This window comes from Ptychodera flava, chromosome 2 (assembly GCF_041260155.1).
Source record: "Ptychodera flava strain L36383 chromosome 2, AS_Pfla_20210202, whole genome shotgun sequence".
In the NCBI taxonomy this organism is placed as follows: domain Eukaryota; kingdom Metazoa; phylum Hemichordata; class Enteropneusta; family Ptychoderidae; genus Ptychodera; species Ptychodera flava.
In genome coordinates, this window is record NC_091929.1 from 29,108,346 (window position 1) to 29,122,827 (window position 14,482).

Below are 14,482 nucleotides of genomic sequence, written 5' to 3' on the forward strand. Positions count from 1 at the left end.
ATTGTTGCCGTACATTGTCTGTGTAGCCTAAAGTCACCATTTGTTTCATTTTGAAAATTTAAATATATGATTGTAACTGAGATTTCCAAAATGAAAGCAAATAGATTAACTAGATAAAAATTTCGAAGTGAAAAAACAACTAACATTGTAAAACGTAATTTGTCAATGTAAATTAGCACTAATGGGTATCATGTATGAAGACTGCCGCTTTGCGGAAGTGCGTACCTCGACTGTGAAAGACTTACACTTTGGCTCAAACATTCCTCAATGATACTTTCAACCATACTCTCACCAAATATAGAATGTAAATCATGGGTCACCGCACAAAGTTTGGTACTAAAGAAACAAACTATGTGATATTTACAGATATTTGTAATTCAAAATTGTCATCATCCCTGTGTTAACTCTATGGAGAATTTTCGGAAAACTAAGAGAGTATACATCTTTCTTATTCAAAGAGCTTAAAATGAACCCCTACAGATGTAGAACCAGAGAAGTATTGATAAAAAGTCTATAATCTGAATATCTCCCCCCGAAGCGCATTCTACTATATCTTGGTTCCTAAGTATCTTCGCTTCATTTCACATGTAACTAATTCCCAGGACGCAGACAACACACTGCTGATCAAAACAATGTCGCTGGTTGGCGTTTCTTGACATGCAGATATAAGCCACCTTCTGTTCTGTAAATTAGTGCAAACATTGGATTTGGAGGCTTGCTTTCATCGATGGAGAATTCGAAATGATGCATAACCAACATGAGGGTAATCTTCATCTCACTCATGGCAAAGTTTTGGCCGATGCAATTCCTGCAGGAAAGAAAATCAAAAATGTGTGTTTGATATGAAGGATGTATTGGGTCATGTGAGCAACTGCACGTTCTCTTAGAATCATGGACAGAATAATGCAAATTATTCTAAAATTGTACATGAGCACGGTTATTGGTCTAACACTGTTAACGGTGCGCTCACTTGATTTTTAACATTTCCCCCATGATTATACTTTCAAACATATCATACATACTAAAACACTGTACTACATTTAATTTTGTAGGTGTTAAAAAGCGTATACCAGTTATATAGAACATTACTACCATACGCTATGACTCAAACGACCGAGTCAACTTAGCATGTTTAGATTAGAAATAAACTCTTCATAAAGCATTAAGTATTACAGGCATGGAGAGTTTATAAATACCCCTATGGATGTTCATTATTGAAACTGAATGGCACATGAATGCAGCATCAGTGAAACATGGTGCTCCCAAAAATCTGGATCTTTCAAGAACAACGGTGTATTTTAAACCATTTACACCGTTGCACTTTGCAAAGATATAACATTGCATTTAATCTAGATGTTTATTTGCAGAGAAATATTTCTTATTAAAGATGACATGAAACTCCCTGATACTAATATATTTTCCAAAAGCAGAGTATCTTAAGTTTAATATGGTAGCAGTAGTTTACAAAAGGTACATATTTTGGATAGAAAACCTCAATTTTGGTATTAATGATACAAATTAATTTGTCTAAAACTTGATAGACAGATTAATTTATCTAGATCTTGATACTACTTTATAACATTTCATATCTCATTTGAAACTAGCAGAAAGAATGACAACTTTTTTTATATTATCTACAGGTCTTCCAGCTTGGCTGTGAGCAATTGCATGTTCATAACGTTTTCTTCGAAAGTACACTCAGAATGTAAGTAGATAAGCCAGACATTAAAATAGCCTAATCATCGGTTAGAAAAAAGCACAAAAGTCTCTCTGGTCTTAGGAAATATATATCCCTTATTTGTAAGAAAGACATACCAAGGTACTCTGGTCTTAGCAAAGACGGATTACTATTGCCAAAACTCATGGTACCAGTTGATGGCCACTTTCAAGTAAACAGAAAGGTAATTGAGCGCTGTCTTTCCTAAGACCAGAGAGACTTTCATGTTTTTCTAACCAATGATTAAATGAATCAGCACTTTGATGTCTGGCTTATCAAAACATTGTGTGTGTACAGTCTGTGTGTACTATAGAAGAAAACGTGTGATAAACATGCAATTGTTCAAAGCCCAGCTGAAAGACCTTAATTCCCATTCTTAAAAGGCAAGGGTTGAAAGCTTGACATTCAAAACAGGTGATTAAAATCATGATGAGCAATTCAAATGACTCTTATTCAAATTGTAACAACTTTATTACCAAAAAACTGTTATCCTTTTGTTATGTGCAATTTAAAGAACATACTGTGAAAATTTCACAAATGTTACCAAGCCAAAGCGCACAATTTTCTTGAAATGTTGTAAAAGGGGCAAAGAAGATGTCAGGACATTGGGTGATTTTCCTAAAGTGCATAAATTTACACTTCTTTCTCACCCAACCTACTATGGCTGCTTGTCATGCTAAAAGGTGAACCCAACCAATACTTTAATCTTTGATTATCAAATTAATCAAAATTGAATGAATCTTTATACAAAAGTGATTTTGAGCCAAATAAGCGGTGTACATGTGCAACGCTACCTTAAATTGTGTGATGTCAATTACAAGTACTATCATTAAACAGCGTACCTTGGTCCAGCAGAGAAGGGTACAAAGGCATACGGTGATCTCTGTTGAACATTTTCTGCTAAGAATCTCGATGGATCAAATGTCTCCGGATCATCCCACACATGTTTGTTGTGATGAAGCGCATATATATTGGCACTGACAGTCATACCTGTTAAAATGTTCAACAAATTTACTTAATATATTGAATTTAGTGAGTAATTTAGTTCAAAAGAGCACATCAATTGGTCGGTTTTATTAAACGGACTTGCTGCGACTTCACATCACTAATACCACTGCCATCAAAAGTATTTACATTACACTTGTTAGGAGTATCCTTGAGTATTGTTCGACAGTGTGGTCTCCACACCAGAAGTCGTACATTGATAGAATTGAACGAGTTCAGAAGAAATTTATTAAATTTCTTTGCTTTAAGGAGGGTATGGAGACAATGCTGATAATTAATTTACATTATGTTCTTATTTTAAACTTTCGCCTCTTTTTATTCGTCGTCAAGTTTTAGATCTTTGTTTTATTCACAAGTGTGTCAATTTCATTACCGATTGTCCAGATATTAATAACTCCTTCAATTTCTTTGTGCCCCAAGGCGTCTCAGGTCTTCTGACCTTTTACGGATACCAAATCACCGCGTTAACCTGTCTAAATATTGTTTTTCGTCTCGGGCAATGTCACTCTTATATAGTGTCTATCGTTTTGATATTGATTTGTTTACCAATTTTAGTGCTTTTAAAACCCAAGTGTCATCTGTTATATTATCTCTTGCTGATAGTCATTTTACTACCGAGAGTTTTTGATGTTTGTCAGTCTCTGTTGTTACTTGTTTAGTGCCTTTTTAGTTAGTTTCTGCATGTTGTAATTTGTCTTTTTCATGTTTTAATTTTTCTCTGTTTGCATCCAGTTATTTGGCTATGCCTGTTGGATGTCAAAATGAATAAATAAATAAATAAATAAATAAATAAATAAATAAATAAATAAATAAATAAATAAATAAATAAATAAAAGAGTTGTTGAATTATTAAGTGCGCTAAGAGTGGCGAGTAAAACAGGAATTCGAAGTCATGTTACTTTGAGAAGAGAGCAAAGGTTGAGGGCAAATATCCATGTTGCAATATCAACTTTACACGAGCTGTTCCCCCTATGGATAAGCATGGCTTCACATCTAAGGATAAAGACTGCGCCGCTACATTTGCAACATCATCAAGTTTCAACATATACGGTACGTGGTCGGTTCGATGGTCCAGAGCTTCGGTAACAATAATACGTTATAACTGCATAGCTCATTTAACTAACGAATATGACAACATTGGACGCCATATAAATCATTTTCCAAACTCACATAGAGAAACCAGGAAGAACATCTATGTCTTTCGCCTTGCGAGTGTATTAATTATTAACACTGCTGCAAAGGTACTTCCTAAAGTCACTGATAGCTATCTTAAATGATGGAACAAGGCTTTGATCGGGAAGGATGGTATAAGAGTGACATTTTTGAGAATCGAGATTTCAAAAATACCTGGTAAGAATGTTCTTCCATCGGGCAGGTCAATACGTTTGGTGATTTTTCTTGAAATCACTGGCACCGGTGGAGAAATCCGAAGGCTTTCCTTGATACAAAGAGTTAAATATGGAATGCTGTTCAGATCATCCCTGGGGAATAATTAGAATATTAGTTGTGAAATCGCACCATCAGGAAGAAGAGTGCACATGGTTTTGTAAATATAATATGACAGTTCTGAGATACAATTATTTGTTAGACATGTTGAATGAAAATGATGACAGGGCAGTCAACGATGTGATTATTATGAAAATATGCAATGGCGGCCCTGAAAAGCTATTTAAAATGAAAAATTAAACATGGAATATTTTGAAAAAGAACATTGCAGTATTAACTGAAATATGAGGCAAGTTCAATATAAGTATTGGAATGCAGACTGGTCTGAGTCTTACTGCCACTTCTAATCCCATACAAGACTGTGCCTGATCTATCTTCCTCGTTGTGATCTGATTATGTCGATGCATCTCGTGTTCCATAACAGTTTTTTTGAAGATACACAAATTTCAGGAAATGAACATCAAGCAAAACAATGACAAACATTTATCATGATTAATAATGACAAACATTAATCATTAATCATGTATGACCTAATATAAGAGCTCATGCTGCAGATTACGATTCATGTGTTTGTCTCTGAGGCGGCAGAATTCTACGTTTGGTTCTTATCTTTCATCTATAATTGGCCTTGCCAGGAGTACCTGCCCTCCCGAGAGTTTGATAATGTTTCACCAGCGGCTATCATAACCACCATGAATGTTATGAGACAGTTATCAACTTCTTAAGGACATCCTTGTTGTACACTAAAAAATCATGTTAAGCCGGCAAGCTGACTGGAATATCGGAATCTGATTCATAGACACAAAACATGGTCATAAAACACACATTTAACCCTTTGAGCGCTGTAATTTTCTCCCGCCAAAATTTGAGTGCAAAATTTTACCGATTTTCATGAATTTTTCTGTAATTTTTGGCAATTTTGGACCGACTGGACCTCACATTTTATTGGCTACATTGTTTTCTCAAAATTTTGGCAAAAATTTGAGAAAATTGACTGGGGTTTATTTTATAAGGGAGACAAAAATAGACTTTGACACTCAAAGGGTTAAGTCGTTTACCATTCGATATCTGTGTTTCCTTTTTTCTCAAAGAACTTATCACCTCTTCCTGGCATTTCTTTTGGTGTTCTGAGTTTTTCGCTAGATTGTACAGGCACCATGATATTGCACTGGCTGTAGTGTCGTGTCCTTCAAACATAAACGTATCCACCTCATCACGGATTTCTTGATCAGTCAAACCATCGCCATCCTCATCCTAACAGAAACAATAAGTAGACATCTCTCATGACAAATGAAGCTCACCGGTTTGAAAAGCTTGTAATTCGTTAACCTATCACATGTAATAACTGAAACCATGGGCAGAGTTTGAATTGTTACACTATTTACCAAGGCGTTCGCCTCCTCCTGAAACTAAATCACTTGAACAAAATTTGCAGGGTATCTTGGTTAAAATCTAAAAAATATTAACACAAGGGTAATCAATCATGAAGCCTAATCAATCTAAAATGAAGCTTCACCCCTTTTCCTTTTAAAGCGTACAATTGAATTTCTTAACTAGCTTTTATTTGAAAAGATTTTCACATTAATAACTGTTCTTACAATGGTGTTTTGCAATTCTTTCATAGAAACTTTTATTCATCTTTTTAAATGTATATTATTTCATTTTGATTTTATTTGCTGTATTTATGTATGAGTTTGTATTACTTGTTTTAATGTTATATTTATTGCTTTTTGTCATTTTTATTAAATCTATTCTTTTAGGGGGGGCAGGGGCTGTAATTGGGCGAAAGCCTGTTCCTCCACAAATAAATAAATAAATAAAGAAATGAATAAAGTAAATAAATTGAAGAATTGTTTAAATTCACCTTTGCTGACAGAAGTATATCCAAGAAATCAATATATTTTCGCTTTTGGATCAGTCCTCCTGCCTTTTCGATCTCCAAAGCTTTCCTCCTACTTTCAATCACAGCACTTGACTGGCTATGGAGAATATGGAGTGCTCTGAAGTAGTTTCTCCCACTTGAAGTATACTTGTAGATCAGGTCACTGTGGTGGAGTGGCTTGGTAAACCGCTGGATTGTCAGAAAGACGCTATAATAAACAGCGTTGATATACGGATGGGAATTCCTAAATGAGGAAGATGTTGAATCGAAAATGCCTATGTCGATCGGAGCTTGTTTCACCGCCACTAGTTGTGATATCAAAGTAAGATGTAGGAAAGTAGCAATACACACTTTGGAGGACTATGCAATCCAGGTACACTTACTGGTACTACGATGTCGTCACTCTCCAAACATACCATTGCTTCTCATGACCATGGTGTGCATCATTACACAAAAAAAACAGTTAACTAAATTGGTGTTACAACAAAATTGATTGATTCACCTCACTGAAACAAACCCTGCTAGTAAAAATGCATTGGTGGTTTAATTGATGAACAGATAAATTGTCTTTACAATACGGGATCACTACGTTACAATCTGCTTTACCTTGACTAACGAATTATGATACAAATACATCGAGATCAACTCACTTGACAGTCTGGCATCCGACATCCAGACTGAATGTACACTTCATTAAGCTATCTAGGGTCATCAAGCTGACATGATGAAACATTTCCAGTGATCCTTCATTGCACTGCCTAGACCATTTCTCCTGAAAAGTCGTCCAGAGGAAAGAGAGTATGTTGTCCATAAGTCTATCAATGAACTCACATGATAAAAAGACTGACAGTATGAAATAGTTACGGTGGACACGGTGATGTTGAGAAAAACCTTAAAAACACTTCATGGTAGCTCACCTATTGCTTATGGTGTAGTATCTTGAAACAATAGCAAAACTGTCTGTGTACAATTATTGTATACACTGATTGATTGTGCTGTGGTCTGGCACCACTATGATTCGTCTCATCCACAAAAAGAACCCAACACCCAGATCAAAATCTCAAAATGTTGCCACAACGATGAATTTACATTTTTAATTTCCCGCACAGATTAATTCTCACACAAAAACATAATAGAACACGAAGAGAATACATAAAAGAAAAATAGAGAAGAAGAAAACGCATAGAGATTTGTGTTTTTCCATTTGTACATTGTAATAGGTTTCTTTGTACAGCCATCGCGTGATTGCTGACGTATACTGAGTCTGTAGAACACTGATCATCGTATTCATTCTGGAGTGGGACCATTGGAAATAGTGGCGCTCTAAAGATTTCATGGATGCCATCAGTTACCAATGGTCTACGACAATAATGGAAATCACTTGTCACTGCTACAGGTTTTAGATCAAAATTGTTGGAAAAGTCTGAAAACAATGACTTGGTTATACTTTATAAAAGAGAGACAAAATTGACTTTGGTACTCAAAGGGTTAAGGGTGTAAAGATTTGAACACAGAACTGAGACTATTGTGAAATGTCTCGTCACATCATGTCAGATCCAAAAAAAGAAAACTTACAACTAATTCCTCAGCACATTCTTTGAATACTTTTGCATACTGTTTCAGTATCTCAAAATGGAACCCTGGAGTCAAAAGCTTTCTATTTCGCACCCACTTCGGTCCTCTACTCAGGAGCAAACCATCTCCCAGCCAAGGTTTTATAAAGCCGTATGTCCATTCATCCTTTGGTTCTGAGCAAAACAATTGGCATTAAACTGTCACAATATTATCATGATAGAGTCAGACCATAAACAGTTGTCAGTATAATTTGCAAGTTGGCAAGTCGTACTCTACAACACGTGTGTCATCAGTTACGAATGGCACACTTTGTCTTTTTGCACTTATTTTGCACTTGTCACACTTATTTTATTTAAAAGCCCTCGGTATCTTCTACTTAGAGTCAATGCAACAACATGTATTGACTTTAAAGAAATCAAAGTTACTTTGCTTACTGTTGATATAAAATTCCAAACAATCCCTGGCTTTTACTGTAATGACGTGTCAGAAAACAATGACACGCTGTATGTTTATATTCACTGTACTTTATTTTGATTTTGTTAGTAAATTATTCTCCCGCATAGCCTAAGAATATCAGAGGTTCAGTTCAAATCAACTCATTCAGTATTGATACATGTATTGTATGCAAATGGGCATATAATCAGCATATCACACTCATCAAACTTTTAGCATATCTGGACCTAAGTATTATATCCTACTAGAGGTTTGATGAGATTCTGAATCAGTGCATTGTATGTCATTGCATGCCATACATATCATATACAAAAATTTGTCGAATATGCGAAGGAGCTTAAACTTTGTTTGCGACATCCATGAAACGTTTACAATAGTTAGCCCCTTTAATAGTTTGGATGCCTGCAAAGTAATATCAAAATTTGATACAGTAATTTTTGAAATGTAGTCCAGTGCCAAATTCATCCATGATGCAAGTTACAGTTAATAGGCCAAACCCGGAATTCGATTCGACCACGGTACAACAAAGCCATGTGCGCAAACGCGCACAGACGAACGTGTATTTCCATACGCGTTAGTACACATGTGGGTTTGTTTGTACCGGCATCACGTGATTATTTAGGCGTACTGAGTCTGTAGAACGCATCGCGTCCTTTTTATTCCGGAGTAGAACCATTATGCTATGTACTAAATTGCATGACAGTGAGACAGACAGATGAACACACAAAAAAACACATACACATACATATTACACAGATATTGTGTTATGACATTGGACGCCGGTCAGACCTCTGGCCAAAAACGAAAATAAAGATATCGAAACTAAAATATGCAATTGTTACGTAAATTTGAACAAATTAGCTCATCAAAGACACATCCCTACATACACATATCAAACAGTTACGTAATATAGTCAAAAACGGACATTTTGAAACTTATAAAAAAGTTTGCTTAATTATGCTTGCCACATCTTTACAATTCTACTCACTCTGAGATAATCATCCAAACATTTCTAACTGGTCATATTTGGTGTCACAGTAGTAAAGTTTGAGTTATCATATCGCTCCAGCAATTTAGGCTACAGAGGGAGGGACGGGTGGGGAGACTGACATACGTGACCCCTAGTGTGGTGATTTTGGCCAATAGTATGCCTTTGGCGTAGAAGGGCCAATGAATCTTTTAAAAATATATCATGATATCTTGCCTCTGAGAAAAATCTTAAGCTTTTACCAACAAAGAGATGAATCGTGTCACAATTGTTCAGCGTTACAGTTATATTGAAGCACCAGAATACAAAATTGCTAGTCAACACTATACAACACTTTGTTTAACCTTTGTAATAACTAAGCAAGCGGCCAAGATAAATGAAAAGGTATGGAAATATCACAGGAGAGTGAATATTAAAGCTATGTACATACCAGCACTTGATAGGATTGCCTTAACTGTCATTGGATGGGTACATGCGTAAGCCGCATTGAATGGTCCGATCCACAGTGGAAATCCATACTTGTATTCATTAGCCCACTCGACAACCCTAAATATGCCCTCCTCATATGGTGACACCTGCACACGGAAAGACAAAAATATGACGATGATATGGCGAATCTGTCATTTCAGGGAATAAAGCACCATTCAGTAGAACTTCAATTAAGTGTATTGTTTAAATGGATTTGCGCCCTCCACCGCCCATGCAGTAACCGATGACCTTCGGACACCCCTTCAGATTTGCAGAACGATCTTGTACCCTGAACCACTAACAGTTGTTTTATGACCCTGAGACTATTCTATAGCATAGTCACCTCACTTGACTTTACATGACCATTGGAAAATAACACGTCGGTGATTCTGCAATTTCACAAGAACGGCCCTTCAATGATAGAGAGACTGTGATTATAGCAAACATAGAGTTTTTCACTAATGCATTCGATGAATACCACCAATTCGCTTTGCCACGGAGTACGAACAGCTAATCCAACGTGAATCAATGACCTGAACACTCACCCTGTCGAGATGTCCGAGCAACCAGTGCTTAGGAGCTCCGGGGAAATCGGCGAGACATGCTTGGTAAAGCCTTCGCTTTGAGACCAGGTAACGCAGCGTTGAGAAAAGTTTAAAGACCGAAACTGGGACGACCAAAAGTGTGGCAAACACTGCAGCGTCCAGACATCTGCCAGGCACAAACAAATCCGATATGGCCAATCAAAAGACAAGCTCAATTAACCAAAGATGGCGAGAGTAGAGTGCAAAGAGGTTGTATGATCAGCTGACACTGTAGCCACAGACTGCGCCCTCAATACGGTGCGCGAGCCACACAAGTACAGATCAAGTGCGCAGCTGTAGTTTATAATATAGTGGCAATGATAGTTTTCAGTTTTCAGACCATGTCGTTTATTCACTATTGCTATATATAAACTTGAATGGTAAAACTAGATATCAGACAACGGATAACGAATTTCGGAATAAATGGGAGAAAAATGAAAGCGAAAAAGTTTGAAATACAAGGAATTACAAATATTTATAATACAGAATAAAGAAAGTTCAAAAACATCATGAAATTGTGTGTGCAATGCGACAAGGTCAAAGAAAACACTCGGGAGACGAAGTCGACTAACGCAACAAAAGACTGCTTTATTACAAAACTAATAACAGACGGTGGCTATATGTGGTGTAGCATAACACTTGGGTGAGAGACAGTGCAATATCGGCATGGAGTCCAGAGACTTAACGTGTGTTTCTTTTTTGAAGGTAGAAATGTCTCTGATTTTGGGAGGCGAGGTTTCCCGTTGATAAAGCAGTTTTGTCACGAGAAAGGCGCATTCATTAAACATATTGACTTATCAGATGGAATCTCTTGTTCAGTGATAGAAAGCGGTGCCTCAAAGCTGAAATCCTAGAAGGAATTAGTAGAAGAACATGTAGTTACCCAATTGATTTTATCATCTCGGAAGATTCATTTGTTCATCCCTCTTATAAAAACGTTAAGGACTAGAAGTAATGCACTTAATTTGTTAATTTTTTAAAATTTGCTCTCTCGCAGCAAAGAACGGTATACCGAAGAACAGGATTGGTTGTCAAGTTCTGCATGCAAATTAAAGTTGACGGTCAAAATGTAACTTCAGCTAACGGCATCGATAGTAGGGGAATCCCGAATACTGCGTTCTCGATCTGGAGAATATAATATAATTATATATATAATTATGTGCATGACGTGTCACTGTGTTTGTTTTATTTTCACACGCGAATGATCACAGCGGTGAACAGCTGAATTAATGGTAATGACAATTTATTCTTCCTCGCGATGGTTTAATTTATTGTGTCTAAAACCGGGGTCGAATATATGCATGGTCACCCATTCATTTAGAACCTTTCGACATGTCGAACTATATAATATAGATAGTGTATGTATCAAACGAAATTCATGCGAAATGGCCGACTTTGTCCCTTTAAATGAACAAAACGTTAAGGACCAGAAGTATTGCACTTAATTATGATTAACATGGATATGAAAAAAACACTCAATTGTGATCAATACGAGTAAAAAAGGAACGGCCAGAGTTAGTGATAAAGTGAGGACAAATATAGTAACTTTCAGGCAGGATTCTACGAAAACACTGTGATAAAAATAACGAAGAAATGAAAAGAGAGTTCGACTGATTGATAGAGTAGTTTTTTTTTCATCGCGATATGCAAACCTTGAACATGACGTCAGAGACTCAGGCAAAAGTGAGACAAGCATAAAGTGAAAGCAAATCGTTAAACTCTGTAGTCAGCTAGGGCATCCTTAGGGATAGCCTTGAGTTTATGTAACTTTAGTTCCCCAACCAACTCCAGTCATGGAAAACCATCAGCTTTCACTCCGTGTCTGAACGTTCGAGTTGTGTCGATTGATCTTCACTTCGGCCACGGTTTGTTAACGGAAAACATGATAAGCTCAAAAATATGTTTGTTTCCGTTAACATAGCTTAGGGTAGTTTGCGCCTCGCAAATGAGAGATATATACGTACTTTTTCTCAGACCTCTCTCAAGCAAACTTTCAACCATTCTCTTTTAAAATTAAGAATAAACATTTGGTGTCTTCAAGCAAAATTGTCACTGGAGAAAAAGATGCCCAATATTTCGATATTTTAAATTCAAAATGACCGCGGCCGTCGACCTATAAATGAAATTCTCGATTTCTTTAAACTAATCCAATGGAAATGCTACCTACTCCACAAGCTTCAAAATGAGCGCCAACAGGCGGCAGATACCTTAAGGTAAAAAGGGTAGGTCGGTGATCCAGAAGGATTTAGTTTCTTCAAATACCCAAAACAATCAACAACACTTCGTTTCTTGTCTGTTTTTTTTTCTATCACTGTCTTTGCCATGGTGTATAATGTTACATCAGAGTATAATGTAAACATCAATTTCGACAAGAACATCCACGAAACGACAGTCCACGACTGCAAGTAAACTAGATGGTATAATTATTTCTCATCAACGCCAGCAAAGCGTTTACAGAGTTTTGTGTATTCTATCATTCCATCACTTAATCTCCGTCCATGAACTATTCTGCACAGTACATAAAACAAGACTGCGTAAATGAGGATGTCTTAAATACTTTCTTCTTGAATATATGATACTGATGATGTCGATAAAATTCAATGAAATGCTGAATACAACAGATTCACTTCTATAACACATCTAGAGTAGTGTGCGATCAAATGTGAAAGATTTAAACGTTTGCTTAAAATTTCGTAAATGAAACATTCAACTTTTCTATTATCGAATCAACAATAAAAATGGGGTAACTGTGGAAAGATTGGAACTAGTGAAATAATTTAAACAACATTTTGCGATATTTGAAATTCAAAATGGCTGCCATCGCAGTATCAACTCTTCGGAGGTAAAAAACAATGATTCTTGGAAATAATAAAAACACGCTGAAACTTTTCCGCTCTCCAAGAGCTTCAAAATGAGCCCCCACTAGTGGTGGATCAGAAAAATTGTAGAAATTTGAGAGTCCGATCTGTCCCGGAGGAGAGTTCTATCTTACACTCAATTTCAAAATAGCTTGCAATTTACAACGTGCTTGGGTGATAAAAAAGACGTTTCTTGCGATAGAAAATGACGCTACCTGTTTTCACTACATACGTTCCCTTTCGACAAAGTTTGCAACAATTTAACCCAATACGACGTTCACTGTGCCACATCCAAAATCGTCAGTATTGCCGTGCTTCAATTAAAAAACTCACCCGTACACTGACTGTTTGAACCTTCTTGCATTGCCTTTATCACATTTCCCGTCGATGAAACTGCACGGAACGCTAACGATAGCTTTTTCTCGGTAGAGTGTGTACGGGTAATACAACGATTGGTGTCTCCTACACTCAATGTGTTCCGTGAGTGAGAAAGTGGAAGTCGTATTGGGTTAAATTGTTGCAAAATATATCAAAGGAGAACGTTTGCAATGGATGTAATTTGGGTTATGTTCTATCGCCAGCCTTGTAATTCCAAGCCATTTTAAAATTCACTGTAAAGAAGTCTGAAAATAATTGTTATTCACTCCGAAAAAAAACAAACAAAATAAAACAGAGATAAAACCCTTGAAACTTCATACTTTGAAGATAAAACTTGAGGAGTTAATGGAACTACATCAACTGATGTGATGGCAAATGTAACATCATCAGTGCCTCATGATCAGCTCTTACAGTGTCAGGAACCTGTTTTTTTTTTAAATTTACACGGTCATATTCTACGCAAGAAAAAATAGTAAAATCACAGACAAACTCATTAACTGTAAATTAATCTGAGCTATGATGCAAACGTTGGCTTATTTTATAAAACACGGCTGAAAATGACTTTTTCTTTGATATAGTGCTCAATAAATTATGCACTCAAATCGGAATTCTAATGTATTCCAGTGCATTGTGGGAGTCAATGAGATTGCAACTGAGTGTCATCGTACTCGGTGAAAAGCGACGGGCAAAGTCATACGATTTAATTGGTCTGAAAAAGTGTTACACAGATACATAAAAATACATTTTACGTATAAGCATGTGCATATAAAATCCGTCTTACATAGGTATACAAGGCAACCATCACATAACGAAATACATAAGTGAATATTGTCTTCGATGATTAGATTATTTTGCTTGAGTACAGTGGTGAGTAATTGATGTGATTTATCGAAATGTTAGTGTATTTAATAATACATGTGTTTGTGGCGAGTGAGACTAATAGAATATTGTATTTTTCTTGCATCTCGACATGATGTGAGAAGAGCCTTTAGCTCAAGAGTATATTGAATTTAAATAAAGTATAATAATAATTAATAATAATAATAATAATAATGATAATAATAATAGAATCTCATAGCCTAAAGGACCTGGTATCAGATTTCTCACACAAGTTGGGGGATATTTTGT

At 36.2% G+C, this 14,482-nt stretch overlaps 2 protein-coding genes across 2 annotated transcripts in view; both read right to left on the reverse strand.

The window, feature by feature from the left end:
• Window positions 1-10,181, reverse strand: part of LOC139118598 (cytochrome P450 4F4-like) — an 84,107-nt gene extending 73,926 nt beyond the window's left edge. The window contains 1 exon segment of the mRNA XM_070682005.1: window positions 10,080-10,181. The gene's annotated coding sequence lies outside the window, so the exon portion shown is untranslated.
• On the reverse strand, window positions 535-9,527 carry LOC139123563 (cytochrome P450 4F2-like). Its single transcript, XM_070689736.1, has 9 exons — window positions 9,497-9,527; window positions 7,626-7,798; window positions 6,701-6,822; window positions 6,033-6,294; window positions 5,270-5,422; window positions 4,943-4,956; window positions 4,070-4,203; window positions 2,560-2,707; window positions 535-808 (listed from the first exon to the last, which is right to left on the reverse strand). The coding sequence occupies exons 1-9, from the start codon at window positions 9,525-9,527 to the stop codon at window positions 625-627; spliced, it is 1,221 nt and encodes a 406-aa protein (XP_070545837.1). The 3' UTR covers window positions 535-624.
• Window positions 10,182-14,482: the final 4,301 nt, after the last annotated feature.

Coding starts and splice junctions, on each gene's coding strand:
- LOC139123563 (XM_070689736.1), bottom strand. CDS start 9,527: ATGACAGTTAAGGCAATCCTATCAAGTGCTG. Junction 6,295..6,700: donor GTCGGATGCCAGACTGTCAA/GTGAGTTGATCT, acceptor TTCCTCATTTAG/GAATTCCCATCCGTATATCA. Junction 809..2,559: donor CCCTTCTCTGCTGGACCAAG/GTACGCTGTTTA, acceptor TCTTTCCTGCAG/GAATTGCATCGGCCAAAACT.